This window comes from Equus caballus, chromosome 14 (assembly GCF_041296265.1).
Source record: "Equus caballus isolate H_3958 breed thoroughbred chromosome 14, TB-T2T, whole genome shotgun sequence".
Lineage (NCBI taxonomy): Eukaryota > Metazoa > Chordata > Mammalia > Perissodactyla > Equidae > Equus > Equus caballus.
The window spans coordinates 59,616,784-59,631,565 of NC_091697.1; the positions used below are offsets into that span (position 1 = coordinate 59,616,784).

The 14,782-nt window shown below is 36.8% G+C and overlaps 1 protein-coding gene across 24 annotated transcripts in view; it reads left to right on the forward strand.

The window, feature by feature from the left end:
• The window catches only part of RAPGEF6 (Rap guanine nucleotide exchange factor 6), a 201,485-nt gene that overhangs the window by 77,919 nt on the left and 108,784 nt on the right, over positions 1–14,782 (forward strand). For 2 of the 24 annotated variants that reach the window (XM_023616917.2, XM_070232675.1), the window contains exon 1: positions 13,432–14,404. In XM_023616917.2, the coding sequence (XP_023472685.1) occupies positions 14,351–14,404 (54 nt within the window). In that variant the 5' untranslated portion in view covers positions 13,432–14,350. 24 annotated transcript variants of the gene reach the window in all.

Consider the following 14,782-nt stretch of genomic DNA (forward strand, 5'->3'; position numbering starts at 1 on the left):
ACAAAATTAACAACTTAAGAATTTCTTAAATATCTGTATTTTTTTAATATAAATTTGATTGCTGTGTTTTAAATAGCCCACAACAGTGAACATTTTTCAAATGTCCTGAGTTGAATTTTTATAATTGGTGCATTTGTAAAGTTAAATGGTAAAATTAAACCAGGGCCAATAACAGGGAAGTATCTTGGTTTCACCAAGGTCAAGCACCAAATATGCCTTTATTTAACTTGAAATGAATCTCTAGAATATCAGACAACATTCATGCTCAGTCATTTTTATAGAAATATTATTGACCCAGATATAAATCTGGACATTCTTCAAAGGTTTAAAAAATCTTGTTTGTGTTTGAATACTTCATTTAGGAAATTATAGTCCTTCTTGATTTCTCTTTTCTGCTGCTGTTAGAATTTTGAGTAAGAAAACTGTGTGGGTGCTTATGCTTATCTTCTCTCAACTAGATCCCAAATTCCTCAGTAGACTAAGTCATAATTTTTTTCTTGTTCCCTATGTTGCTTACAGTGCTTTTTACATTCTCAGGCACAGTGTAAGCTACTGGCCGCCTTCCTCTCTTTCTCTGTCATAGCACCTGCACAAAAGTGGAGCCAGCCAACTCTTCCCAAAGGGACACCTGGAAAGAGGAGTTTCCATGACAGCATCATGGTTTGTGGTTTTAAATTTGGAGGGCTTCCTTTTGCTCACCCTTCTTTATATGTTTTCTTTTTACCCAGTCTGTTATTCTGGGATAGTATGGCAAGTGGTAGGCATGATATGACACTCTAGAATCTACTGTTTTATTTTAGGTTCACAAATTACTAATGCAGCAGGCAGCTCTTTCTCATTTACTACCTCTGTGATTGCACTTTGTTTTCTGCCCTTCTGCAGTGCTCCTTATTTTTTTGGATTCAGAGCATATTTAGAGAGATTAAGACACATTTGTCAGTGCAGCTGAATAAGAGTTGATTATTAGGACCAGACCATTTAACCACCTTTATGTTGGTGTGCTGATTAATGCCTGGAAGCATCCACTTGACCATGGATTTGGCATCTTAAGGTTTTTAGCAAAATGTGTTTTGCTTTTGTGGATTCTGTGTATGTTGTATTGATCAAGCTCTTCCTGTAGTAAGAAGTAGAATCCTACTCCCCAGCCAGCTTATGAGAAAATAGAGGACTTTGATCCAAATGTGTGGTTGCTGAGATCTCTTCATGGAGCATGTCTTAGTCTGTTCATTCCTTTAACAAAATACCACAAAGTGAGTGGCTTATAAACAACAGAAATTTATTTCTCACACTTTTGGAGGCTAGAAGTCCAAGATCAGGGTGCCAGCATGGTTGGGTTCTGGTGAAAGCACTCTTCTGGGTTGTAGACTGTTGACCTCTTGCTGTCTCCTCATGTGGTGGAAAGGACTAGGGAGCTCTGTGGGGCCTCTTTTATAAGGGCACTGATCCCAATCATGAGGGCTCCTTCCTCAAGACCTGGTCATCTTCCAAAGGCCCCACTTCCTAATAGCATCGCCTTGGGAATTAGGATTTCAACATATGAATTTGGCAGGCACACAAACCTTCAGACCATAGCAGCATCCCAGCATTTGTCTCAGGACCACCCATTTGGACTTCCGAAGAAACTAGGTGCAAATAAATAAAATCCTTGGTTGTGGTCAGGGTTGTAAGAGACAGATTCCTCAGTTTGATGTTATAAAATAGACCTTAAACTAGGAGTCAGATGATAGGGGATCTTGTCCTATCTCAGGCACTAATTTGCAATGTTAAGGAATATTTAAGACCCTTGATCCCTGCATCATGTGTGGGACTTCATCTAGATACTAAGTCCCTTTTAACTACAGACTGCTAACTTCTTCCTGTGTCCACATGGTGGGAGAAAGATAGGGATCTCTCTGGGGCATCTTTTGTAAGGGCACTAATCCCATTCCCAGAGTCCTCTTGACCTAATCACCTCACAAAGGCCCCACCTCTTAAAACATCACTTTGGAGATTAGGATTTCAACATATGAATTTAGGAGGGATGCAAACATTCAGACCATAGCAGAGCACCAGTGAGCAAATGATTTAAACATTTACTCAAGTCAAAATGGAAGAGGTATAAACACACCTTTTGCGTCTGTTATTAGAATTTCAAGTTTGGACTATATAAATCGTAGTCACTGCTTGATGAAGTAGCTGTCAACATTGTGAACTTTATTTTGTATTTGTGGACTTGGTGGATCTGGTTTTTTTTAGTTATATTTTGTGTTTAGTAAATACTCGTAGAATGAAAGAATGAGTGAATAAACAATCTTTTACCTTCTGTCACTTCTAAAGTAAGGACGTTTGTATCTGGAGTATATAAGACAGTGAGTGCTGACGAGACTGCTATTGAGAAATTTGGAGCCCTACCTCTGAGAATCTGCGGGTTTTCAATATTGCTCGTCCTCTCACCCTGTTTACGACCCAGAATGCTCTGGACAGATGTGTTCTTTATGGTGCGTTCACCTTAAAAGCACAAGTGGACTTTTCTCTTTTTATTCATGAGTGTTTAACATCTCCTAGGAGAACTCTGCTCCTCACTAGTCTTCTGGGAAATAATGTAGAATTCCTAATTAAAGGTTCTTGTAGATAGTTACATGGTCATGAGTCCACAAATGAACAGAGAAAAGGCAAAGGAGTGATACTGTAATTAAACTAAATAGGACAAATGCCTATCTAGAGCAGATTTAAAAAGAAACTTTTGTGAAAAAAAAAGTTCTTTGTAGAAATGTAAAATCCTATAGAAGAATATTAAGAGGGAAATAAATTTGCTGTAATCCTCAACACGACAGATAGCTAGTGTTGCTAATGATTTTTAAACGTATGTATCTTGATTAATTCAGACCATTTTACTAATTTAGATAATGCTAAATATTTAGTTATATATCCTGCCTTTGTAAGTTTTTCTCAAAACATTTTTTTAATTTTACTGAGTTCTTATTAGTTTATATGATTGTGAAATTTCAGTTGTACATTATTTCTTGTCTGTCACCATATAGGTGCCCCCCTTCACCTCCTGTGCCCACCCCCAACTCTCATTCCCCTGACCCCCTACTCTCTTTCCCCTGGTAGTGACTGAACTGTTTTCTTTGTCCATGTGTTTGTTTATATTCTGCGTATGAGTGAAATCATATGGTGTTTGTCTTTCTCAGTCTGGCTTATTTCGCTTAGCATAATACCCTCCAGGTCCATGCATGTTGTTGTAAATGGGATTTTGCCTTTTTTCTGGCTGAGTAGTATTCCATTGTGTATATATATATATATATATATATATACCACATCTTCTTTATCAAATTATCAGTCACTGGGCACTTGGATTGCTTCTGTGTCTTAGCTGTAGTGAACAGTGCTTCAATGAACATAGGAATGCATGTGTCACTTTGGATTGTTGATTTCAGGTGGTTTGGGTAGATACCCAGTAGTGGGGTAGCTGGGTCATATGCTATTTCTATTTTTAGTTTTTTGAGGAATCTCTGTACTGTTTTCCATAATGGCTGTACCAGTTTGTATTCCCACCAGCAGTATATGAGGGCTCCCTTTTCTCCACACCCTCTCCACTGTTGGTTATTTTTAGTCTTAATGATTATAGCCATTTTAACAGATGGTATCTACACTAGTGTAGTTTTGATATGCACTTCCCTGATAATTAGTGATGCTGAACATCTTTTCATGTGCTTATTGGCCATCTCTGTATCTTCTTTGGAAAAATGTCTGTTTATATCCTCTGCCCATTTTTTGATCGGGCTGTTTGTTTTTTTGTTGTTCAGTCGTGAGTGCCTTATATATTATGGAGATTAACCCCTTGTCTGATGTATGATTTGCAAATATTTCCTCTCAATTGGTGGGTTGTCTTTTGGTTTTGACCCTAGTGTCTTTTGCCTTGCAGAAGCTGTTTAGTCTGATGAAGTCCCACTTGTCTGTTTTTTCTTTTGTTGCCCTTGTCTGAGAAGACATGGTATTTGAAAAGATCCTTTTAAGTTTGATGTGAAAGAGTGTACTACCTATATTATCTTCCAGGAGTTTTATGGTTTCAGGACTTACCTTCAACTCTTTGATCCATTTTGAGTTTATTTTTGTGTATGGTGTGAGATAATGGTCTACTTTTGCAAGTGATTGTCTAGATTTCCCAACACAGTTATTGAAGAGACTATCTTTTCTCCATTGTATGTTCTTGACACCTTTGTTGAAGACGAGCTGCCTGTAGGTGTGCAGTTTTATTTCTGGGCTTTCAGTTTTGTTCCGTTGATCCGTGTGCCTGTTTTTCTACCAGTACCGTGCTGTTTTGATTGCTGTGGCATTGTAGTATGTTTTGAAGTCAGGGACTGTGATGCCTCCAGCTTTGTTCTTTATATATGTCATCATCTATATACGTCATCTGCAGACAGCTAGAGTTTCACTTCTTCATTGCCTATTTGGATTCCTTTTTCTTGCTTAATTGTTCTGGCCTTTCAAAACCTCCAGTACTATGTTGAATAAGAGTAGTGATATTGGGCGTCCTGTCTTCTTCCTGTTCTCAGATGGATGGTGTTCAGTTTTTCCCCATTGAGTATGATGTTGACTGTGGGTTTGTCATATATGGCCTTTATTATGTTGAGATAATTCCCTTCTATCCCCATTTTGTTAGGAGTTTTTATCATAAATGGCTGTTGGATCTTGTCAAATGCTTTCTCTGTATCGAGATGATCATGTGGTTTCTATTTCTCATTTTGTTAATGTGGTGTATCACATTGATTTGTGGATGTTGAACCATCCCTGTGTCCCTGGTATAAATCCCTCTTGATCATGGTGTATGATCCTTTTGATGTATTGCTGTATTTGGGTTGCCAATATTTTGTTGAGGATTTTTGCATCTATGTTCATCAGCATTATTGGCCTATAGTTTTCCTTTTTTTGTGTTGTCCTTGTCAGGCTTTGGTATCAGGGTGATGTTGGCCTTGTAGAATGTTAGGAAGCGTTCCATCTTCCCTCATTTTTTGGAATAGCTTGAGAAGGATAGGTATTAAATTCTCTTTGAAAGTTTGGTAGAATTCTCCAGGGAAGTTGTCTGATCCTAGGCTTTTATTTTTTGGGATGCTTTTTATTACTGTTTCAATCTCTGTATTTGTAACTAGTCTGTTCAGATTGTCTATTTCTCCTTGATTCAGCTTTGAAAGGTTGTAAGTGTCTAGGAATGTATCCATTTCTTCTAGGTTGTCCATTTTGTTGGCATATAACTTTTCATATTATTCTCTTATACTCCTTTGTATTTCTGTGGCATCCATTGTAATTTCTCCTCTTTCGTTTCTAATTTTATTTAGTCTGAGCTCTCTCTTTTTCTTTGTAAATCTGGCCAGGGATTTGTCAGTTTTGTTTATCTTCTCAAAGAACCAGCTCTTTATTTCATTGATCCTTTCTGATGCCTTTTTTGTTTCAAACTGTGTTTATTTCTGCTCTGATTTTTATTATTTCTGTCCTTCTGCTGACTTTGGGCTTTGTTCTTTTTCTAATTCAGTTAGGCGTGGTTTGAGATTGTTTATTTGGGTTTTTCTTCTTTGTTAGGGTGAGCCTGTATTGCAGTGAATTTACTTCTTAGTACTGCTTTTGCTGCATCCCGCGTCAGTTGGTATGGTATGTTTTCATTTTCATTTGTCTCCTGATACTTTTTGATTTCTCCTTTAATTTCTTTGGTGATCCATTGGTTGTTCAATAGCATGTTGTTTAGTCTGCACATCTTTGTCCCTTTCTCAGCTTTTTCTTGTAATTAATTTCTAGCTTCATAGCATTTGATCCAAAAAAATGCTTGTAACTACTTAAATCTTCTTAAATTTATTGAGGCTTGCCTTGTTTCCCAACATATGTTCTATCCTTGAGAATGTTCCGTGCGCACTTGAGAAGAATGTGTATTCTGCTGGTTTTGACTGTAGTGTTCTGTATATGTCTATTTAATCCAGCGGATGTAGCTTTTCATTTAATTCCACTATTTCCTTGTGGATTTTCTGTCTGGATGATCTATCCATTGATGTCAGTGGAGTGTTGAGGTCCCCTGCTATTATCGTGTTATTATTAATATCTCCTTTTAGGTTTGTTAATAGTTGCTTTATGTACTTTGATGCTCCTGTGTTGGGTGCACTTCTATTTATAAGTGTTATGTTTTCTTGGTGGAGGGTCTCTTTGATCATTATATACTGCCCCTCTTTGCCTCTCTTTACCTGTCTCATCTTGAAGTCTTCTTTGTCTTATATAAGTATTGCTACGCCTGGTTTCTTTTGTTTGCCATTGGCTTGGTGTATTGTCTTCTGTTCCTTCACTCTGAGCCTGTGTTTGTCATTGGAGCTGAGATATGTTTCCTGGAGGCAGCATATTGTTGGATCTTGTTCTTTAATCCATCTCACCCCTCTCTGTCTTTTTATTGGAGAGTTCAGTCTATTTACATTTAGGGTGATTATTGATATATGAGGGCTTAATGCTGCCATTTTATCATTCGTTTTCCAGTTCTCCTGTATTTCTCTTGTTTCTCGTCCTGTGTGTTTCAGTCTACCAGTTGAGTTTTATGTAGTTTTTTATGTTGGGTTTCTTTGTTTTCTCCTTATTTATTAGTTGTGTCTCTGTTCTGCTTTTTTGTTTAGTGGTTACCATGAGATTTGTATGCAAAATCTTGTAGATAAGATTGTCCATTTTCTGATGGCCTCTTATTTCCTTAGACTAAACCGATTCAGTCTCCTTTCTTTTCCCTTCCAATGTTGTTTTTGTCCATGTTATTCACATGTGACAAGATGTCACAGCACATCTTGTGTTGTGAGTTTGTGGTTAAAATGACAAGATTATCTTTGTTTTTGGTGTTTTCCTTCCCTTTATCTTTAATGTTATACTTAAGTATTTGCTAACCTGTTCCCATGTATAGCTACAATTTTCTGCTTTTATGTCTACCTAGTTATCTCTTTACTCTGTGCTTTGTAACCCCTTTCTCCCTTGTTTTATTCTGGTATGAGGGCCTTCTTGAGGATTTCTTGGGGCAGGGCAGGGGGGAGGTCTTGTGGCTACAAACTCCCTTAGCTTTTGTTTATCTGGGCAAATTTTTATTTCTCCATCATATCTGAAGTATATTTTTGCTGGAGAGAATATTCTTGGCTGAAAGTTTTTGTCCTTCAAAGATTTGAATATGTCATTCCAGTCTCTCCTAGTCTGTAAGGTTTCTGCAGAGAAATCCAGTGAAAGCCTGATGCAGGTTCCTCTGTAGGTTATTTTCTTCTGCCTTGCTGCCCTCAGTATTTTTTCTTCGTCATTCACTTTTCCCAGTTTCACTACTATATGTCTTGCAGTAGGTCTTTTTACATTGACATATTTAGGAGACCTGGTAGCCTCTTTCACATGAATTTCCATCTCCTTCCCCAGGTTTGGGAAGTTCTCCTCTCTTATTGCTTTGAACAAGCTTTCTGCTCCATTTTCCTTTTCTTCTCCTTGTGGAATACCTATAATTCTTGTGTTGCATTTCCTAATTGAGTCAGATATTTCTCCATTTGTTTTTAGTCTTAGTTCTCTCTCCTCCTCTTTCTGGAGCATTTCAATATGTCTCTCCTCCATTATGCTGATTCGCTCCTCTGTGATGTCTGCTCGAGTGTTCAGGGAATCCATATGTTGTTTTATCTCATCCATTGTGTCTTTCATCTTCAGTATTTCTGATTGGTTCTTGTCAATAGTTTCAATCTCTTTTGTGCAGTAGCTCCTGAACTTACTGAATGTTTCTCTACATTCTCTTTTAACTCGTTGAGTTTTTTGATGATAGTTATTTCTTATTCTCTGTCATTTAGATTACATATTTCTGTGTCTTCAGGACTGATTTCTGGGTACTTGTCATTTTCTCTCTGGTCTGGAGATTTAATAATTTTTGATACTGCTATAAGGCACAGCTCCGTTTTTCCACATCCTGGTATTATTGATCACTGTTACTACCTTTCACCACTGGATTTGGGTCAAGAGCTGCATATTCTGAGCCCTCTGTGTTCCACCAGGTTCCTAGGCTCTGGAGCCAGTGCTGGGGAGGGGTGCTTTTTTCTGCGTGCTCTCATGGGCTTACTCATTCTTGCTGTCTTCTCTCCTGGGGTGTTGGCTTGGTGAAGTCACCGCCATGATAGCTTTCACCTTGGTAGAGGGCTTTCCCCTAGGCTGTGAGGGACCTTGGGGATCTTTGATGTTCCTGCTAATGGGCACTCCCTCCCCCCTTTCCTTCCCTCTTGGAGGCTGCGTGCAGTCCCAGATTGCAGTCTTTTGGGAAGCGAGTGAAGTTTTCTCTTACCCCATTTCACCTCCTCCAAGGGGATCTCCAGCCTCTTCGCCCTCCTCCATATGGCTGCATGGGTCTCTCAGACGTGTTTTTTGTTGTGTGGATGTCCTCTGTTGGAGCATGAATGTCTTTTTTGTTGTATCATGGAGGAGATAGATCACTGGTAGATCTCAGTCTACCATGATGCTAACATCACTCAAAACATTGTTTTTAATGTTAATGTTTTGTTGTATGAGTGTAACAAAGTATTCTCATGAAGCTTCCAATTTGTCTCCTATTACAAACAACTTGTGTGAAAAAATCTGTATATGACTAATTTTTTTTGTTAGGATTGATTCATAGAAGTTAAATTACTTGTTTAAGGATATGAAAACTATTTTTAAGCCTCTACATAAATATTGCTAACTTCTAAGTAGTCATTTTAAGAAATTGTCTTTATTTATTTATTTATTTTTTTTGAGGAAGACTAGCCCTGAGCTAACTACTGCCAGTCCTCCTCTTTTTTGCTGAGGAAGCCTGGCCCTGAGCTAACATCCGTGCCCATCTTCCTCTACTTTTTATATGTGGGATGCCTACCACAGCATGGCATGCCAGGCAGTGCCGTGTCCACACCTGGGATCCAAATCGGCGAACCCCGGGCCACTGAGAAGTGGAACATGCGAACTTAACCGCTGCGCCACCGGGCCGGCCCTGGAAATTGTCTTTATGATTCACTCTATATGAATATGAACTTCAGGAGTGTTGGGATGGGGACAGGGCACATATCTCTGGTTGTCTGGGCCAGTTCTCTCTCCCTTAACAGTGACACTGATTTACATGGATCTGCCCAGAGAACCAGAATCTGAAAGATTTTTATCATACTTGAAACGGTTTACACAATAATTGTTAAAGAAAGCTGTTTTGAAGATTGCTTGAAGCAGCTCTGTTACCAATATACCAGTGGTCTATGATAATGGTTTCCAAGAGCTTTCCAGTTGGAAGGGGAATAACTGCTCAGACATAGCAAACAGATTAATGCTGATTGTTACTGCCTTTTAGTTTAACTTGTTACTTTTTCAGTAACTATGCTCTGTTTGGCATTTGGCTTTTATAGTACTAGAAAATGCAGTATTTAAAATTAGAGAAGTGATGTAAAGGTAATCACTAATATAATCCACGAATTTACAGATTGAGACAATATTTTCAATGGTTTAATTTTTTAAATGAGATTTCTTTTTCCAGTCATGTTTATAGATAGCTCTGTTTTAATTATTGGCTAGATCTTATTTTTTGAAGAAAATAATACAGTATTTTAAACCTTTACATTAGGTTTGCATATAGTATGTAGCATACTTATTGATTACTAATGTGCAAAGTGTATTCTTTAGTTTGTGTATGTGTGTGTGTAAGTGAGTGAAAAATGCTTGATACAACTTCACAGTGTAGGGGAAAGTAGAAGCTTGGTGATGTCTTTTTGTTGTTTCTTCGGTTTCCCTGATTCTAATTATAGAGGCTTACATCACCTTAGTTGATGATGAAGGCTTCCCTCTCCCTTTTTTCTTTTCATTCTTCCGTCACTCCCTAAGGATGGATCATATTTCATAGTGCATATGTGGCCTGCTGATGGCTTTGACAGGGTTTTCAACAGCATGGTGCTATCATTTAGTGGACGTAGATGGCAGTGTGCTGAAGCACACTGTTTCTTACAGAAGAATAGGAGGATAGTGCTGATTCTATGGCTTCCCTTCCTTCAGAAAGGCTGAGGAATAGATAGGATGTAGTTTGAAAGCAGGAATTCCTGAGGGGCACCAGGAGTTGGAGTTAACCATGTCTAATAACTACAAAGATTCGTTTCAGATGTTCAAGTTCAGTAAGGTGGGGGAAGGGGGTGCAAAAGCTTGCTATGATCCTTTAAAAGGGCTTGCATGTTACCTCTGACATTACGGTAAAGTGTCATTTATTCATTTTCCAAAGGAGTAAAGTATTTTTACTATAAAAATCAGTACATTTAACAGTTTATATTTCAAAAGCTAAATACTTACAACCAAAATACAAAAGTGAATGCCCTGTTTGTTTTATTTTGTAAAACTGCATCATTTTTCTTTAATTTCTCACCTCCTTTTGAGTTTGGCTTCTGTAAATTGTGATTATAATATTTCACTATGCAGAAGGGGGATAAACTGTATGACTATGCCTGAGATTACTACAAACCTGGTCTTTGTTATTGTTGGTTTTTTGTTTTTCATAATGTCTAGAATGTGTATCCTCTCAAAACTTACCTTTATCCATGATGACCTTTTTCCCCTTCTTTTCAGTCTTGTCATTTATTGAAATAAAAGGTGTATTTCTAGTTTAGTAACTATCAAAACCTCATCTTTCGCTTTCGATACAATATGATTCCAAATGTTCCAGTTTGTATTTTTGTTTAGAAATAGTTTATACAGTTAACATAAATTTTAATTATTAACTGTAGCATTTGCATTTTTATAAAAATATTTTGTAATGGTTTGAAGCTTTGCAAAGCCAACATACATTGATTGCTTTATTTTGTGGTAGTGCAAAAGACCGTTTAAGAGCTAAAGATCTCATCAGTATGGCTTAGCATCATGGCATTTCATATGCAGGGGAAATGTATTCTTAAATGGCTATCCTGTGGTGATGATTCCTAGACAATGTGTGTATCAGGGTATTCTCCTTTGCTGCAGTTACTTCATTTGAATTGGCAGGACAATGGAATGAGATCACGATAAAATTCCAAAAGTGATGGAAGTGAAAAATGATTAGATTCACGTAATCATATATTTTAGTTATTTGATGAATTACTGACTATTCTCTTCAAAAGATGTTTATATCTTCCTTCAGTAATTAAGAGATTAAGTCATTATTGCTGAAGAAACAGTATAGTGTAGTGTATCATCAGAATGCTCTTGGTTTCACATGCTGAATATGGAGTTTGACCTGTTTCTTTTCTTTCATGGTATTGTTGCACAGGGAGATTTTGCATGCTAGATTCACTAGACAATTCCCTAGAATGGCAGGTACTATGAGGTGATTGGTAGAACAAGGAAAAGGATGATGTCATCTTCACTTAAAGGCCAAACTAAGGGAAAAGAGAGTTGTTCCTTTATTGAGTTGCTGTTTACTACAGTAGTTCTAACATATGGCGTTAGTGGATTGCATTTCATATACAGGGCAGCAGTCTTTTAAAGCAGCTAAGAGATGGCTGTCTCTCTTGCTCAGCTTGAAGTCCTTCTTTGTGTGCTATCAGCATGATTTATGAAAAGGGAAAGGTGCTCATTAGGATTTTACTTTTTGGTTTGGTTGCAATTTACCCTGTTGGTACTATACATGAATATAATTATTTTCTGGTGCTGAAACTGAAATGATCTTGAGTCTTCTTACTAACATTTATGTACAAAATGCTTGTCTTAGAAATTTATCTTTAGGAAATATTTGGCTTCATTTGCATACAAAGTTACGACTATCATTTTTCTATTTTAAAAAATGAGTGATTGAAATTAGATTTTAGTTAATTTAGTCTTGAACATTTTGTTGAAATTCCAACCCATTGTAGTTTATTTAAATTAATTAAACTGAAAAAAATACACTGGTGCTTGAAAATAATATGCTGCACATTTTCTTTGTTTTACATGTAGAAAACTAGAGTCATGCTTATTTATATTTGTGAGATTTAATTTTATATTTAAGTGCAAATTTTGTGTATTTTGAAATTTTTGCAGAAAATAAATCTTGTTTTATGGAAACTTAAATTCATAAATGATTATATATTTTTAATCCATGACTTGAATTTGTTCAGAATAGTACTTAGTTTCGCTAACATAAATTCTAGTCTTATAAGTAGCAGCATAATGCAGGTTGGCAACATAGTGTTGTTCAGAAAGTGACTCATACTTTGCATGGGGGTACTGAGGAACTCTTTTTTTTTGGCTAATAACAAGCTGTTTTTTTCTGTGGCAGTCAGTGGAGTCCTTTGTAGTAATACCTGTCTCTCAGGTAATAATTTCTCCTCTTAGGTTGCACACCTCTTCCCCTCAAAATAGTGTTAGGTGAATGAAGTAGAATACTTCTATTTGGTTTGTTCATTGATTGTTATTCTCGTAATTGTACTGCCTGGAAGTATACTAACTGTATATTACTATTGGAAACTATGTCTTACTTTGGCCATTGGGAGGCACCGTTGCAACCTTAAGTGCAAACACTTTATGGGAGTATCTGCAGTAGATGCCTGATGGCAGAGGCATGAAGAATAAGGGTGGGTACTAAAGGAATTGTGTTTTCAGATTGAAGAGGGTGTGGCAAAATTTAAATTTTTCTCTGTAATTTTTATAGAAAAATGAGATTTCCTTTTAATCCAAACTCAGTTTGGAAGCTGGTTTAATCATTTTCTTCTCTGATTGCTTCTGAGTTTTCTGGCTGCTCGTCTCTTACTAGGAATTGATCATTGGGCTATAGGAAAGGACCATACTGCATAGATTATTCCTCAGAGGAGTTGGTGCATGCTGCAAGTTGCTGTTATGCCTGTGATCTTTTTCAGCTTTCCTTTGCAAAATGAAATTCTATTGTTTCCGTTTAAATTTTACTATTTACATACAAATCTTAGTGCCAGTTTTAATATTTTTAATATTAAATTAGAGTCGTCCTCAAAGTTATAGCTTTCAGACCAGTAATTTGATAAATAGGAAGTTTTGCAAGCAAAGACCCATGAATTAGTAGTGTTACAAATACATGTGTAACATCTGAGAACTAGGCTGCCTTATATATTTGCAGTGTAAAAGTATCTCACCAGAGCTATTGTATTGTCTGTGGGAGGACAATATTGTGTTAAATTTGAATAGTAATATTAGGAAATATGGCTTCCCAAATAAAGCTGTACGTCAATGCACAGAATTAAAAATCAAAATGGAATTTTAAAACTGTGAAATAGAAAGGTGCTTAAGCCAATTTTATTCTTATAGAATTTGGCTTGCTGACATTTCTCACAGAAGGGGTGTGTGTGTGTGTGTGTGTGTGTGTGTATGTATGTGTTTTCAACAAATTGCGCTTTGGGCTACATCTGCAGATACAGTAGCCAATTGATCTAATGCAGTTTCTGAAGGCTTTCTATACAGGTGATGTCATCCTTTTAGCTCTATTCTCCTCCCACTCTCTTTCCTTCTTATTAGATATTTCATCTTACTGCAGAGCATACAATCAATAGGAGCTTCTCCTTAGGGAGCTGGTTTGAAACAGGCAAGGATAGTAGGAATTAAGACACTAGCATATAGTCTTGCTTTAGCAGAAGACCTAGTGTTTTTGTACCACATCATATATAAATTTTTAACCAGAAAAGCCAGACTTAGATCAACAGTACTGTCTTACTGATGCATTAAAACAAGAAGCAGTACTGCAGAGCTGTAAATAGTGCATGTGAAAAGAGAAAATTTTAATTTTGGAGATTCTCAGGCATTCTACAGGACAAACCTGTTAGAGCATCTATCTTCTAACTACCATTTGCTTGATGATTGATTTTTTTTTTTTAACCTCTGGTGGTTAAGAATAAAAGAAGAAACTTTCATCTTAAGGATACAGTGTTCTGGTTTGCTTCTGATACAGAAGAATTACTGCAGTGCTTGCTGTACAGAACGAAATGACTTGAAGAAAAGACAAAGCTGTATGACAGAGAGGAAAGGTTTCTCAGAATCCAGGAACACAGATTGGGTGCATGGTGCCTTATTTGCTTTGATTGATACAGTATTAATTGTTGTGTTACCACTGTGCATGTCTGTGCCAGGTGCCTGAGGAAGCATGTGTATGTCTGTGTGATCTGAGCCAGAAATATAAACATCTTGATTTACTGTGATTTGCTTGTTAAAAGTGAACGTTAGATGAAAACTGTTGCAGTTATTTAGAACAATACTCTGAGCTACTAAAAGCTCCTGAATTCAGTTTGAAAGGGATTTGGAGATGTTGCCTTTCTATAACACTGCAAATGGCGTGTGATTTGTAAAAAGAAACTTAACAGAATTTTGTCAACATACTCATCGGTGTGGCTCTGGTTTGAAAAGGAAACTACCCTTTCCAGCCTAGGAAATGGCTTTTCTTGTTCGCTGTTATGCCAATTGTCTTCAGCCATGGGCCTCCAAAGTAAGTAATTGTCATTCTTTTCTTTGAGATTGATATAATCTAGTTATGAAATTTAAATTCTATTATTTGAATTGTAAATGAGTTTTAGTGTGCTATTATATTTTATGAACTTTAAAAATAAGAACTACAGAGCAGTCTACAAAGCTCAATCTCATGGCCATTTTGTTTTTCAATTTAAAGGAATCCCTAAAATACTCTAATGTATCTCTAAGAAGATTTGAAAAATGCCTTCTTAATAGTCTGTAGACTTAAAATGCAGTGCATTTGAAGTGTACTATCTTCAGACTGAATTGTGTTCATTTGTGGCTATTCTGTCCTCTTCTGTGTTCATACTCTTTAACTTGAATGTATTGTATTGCCTCATTTCCTTAAATGGTT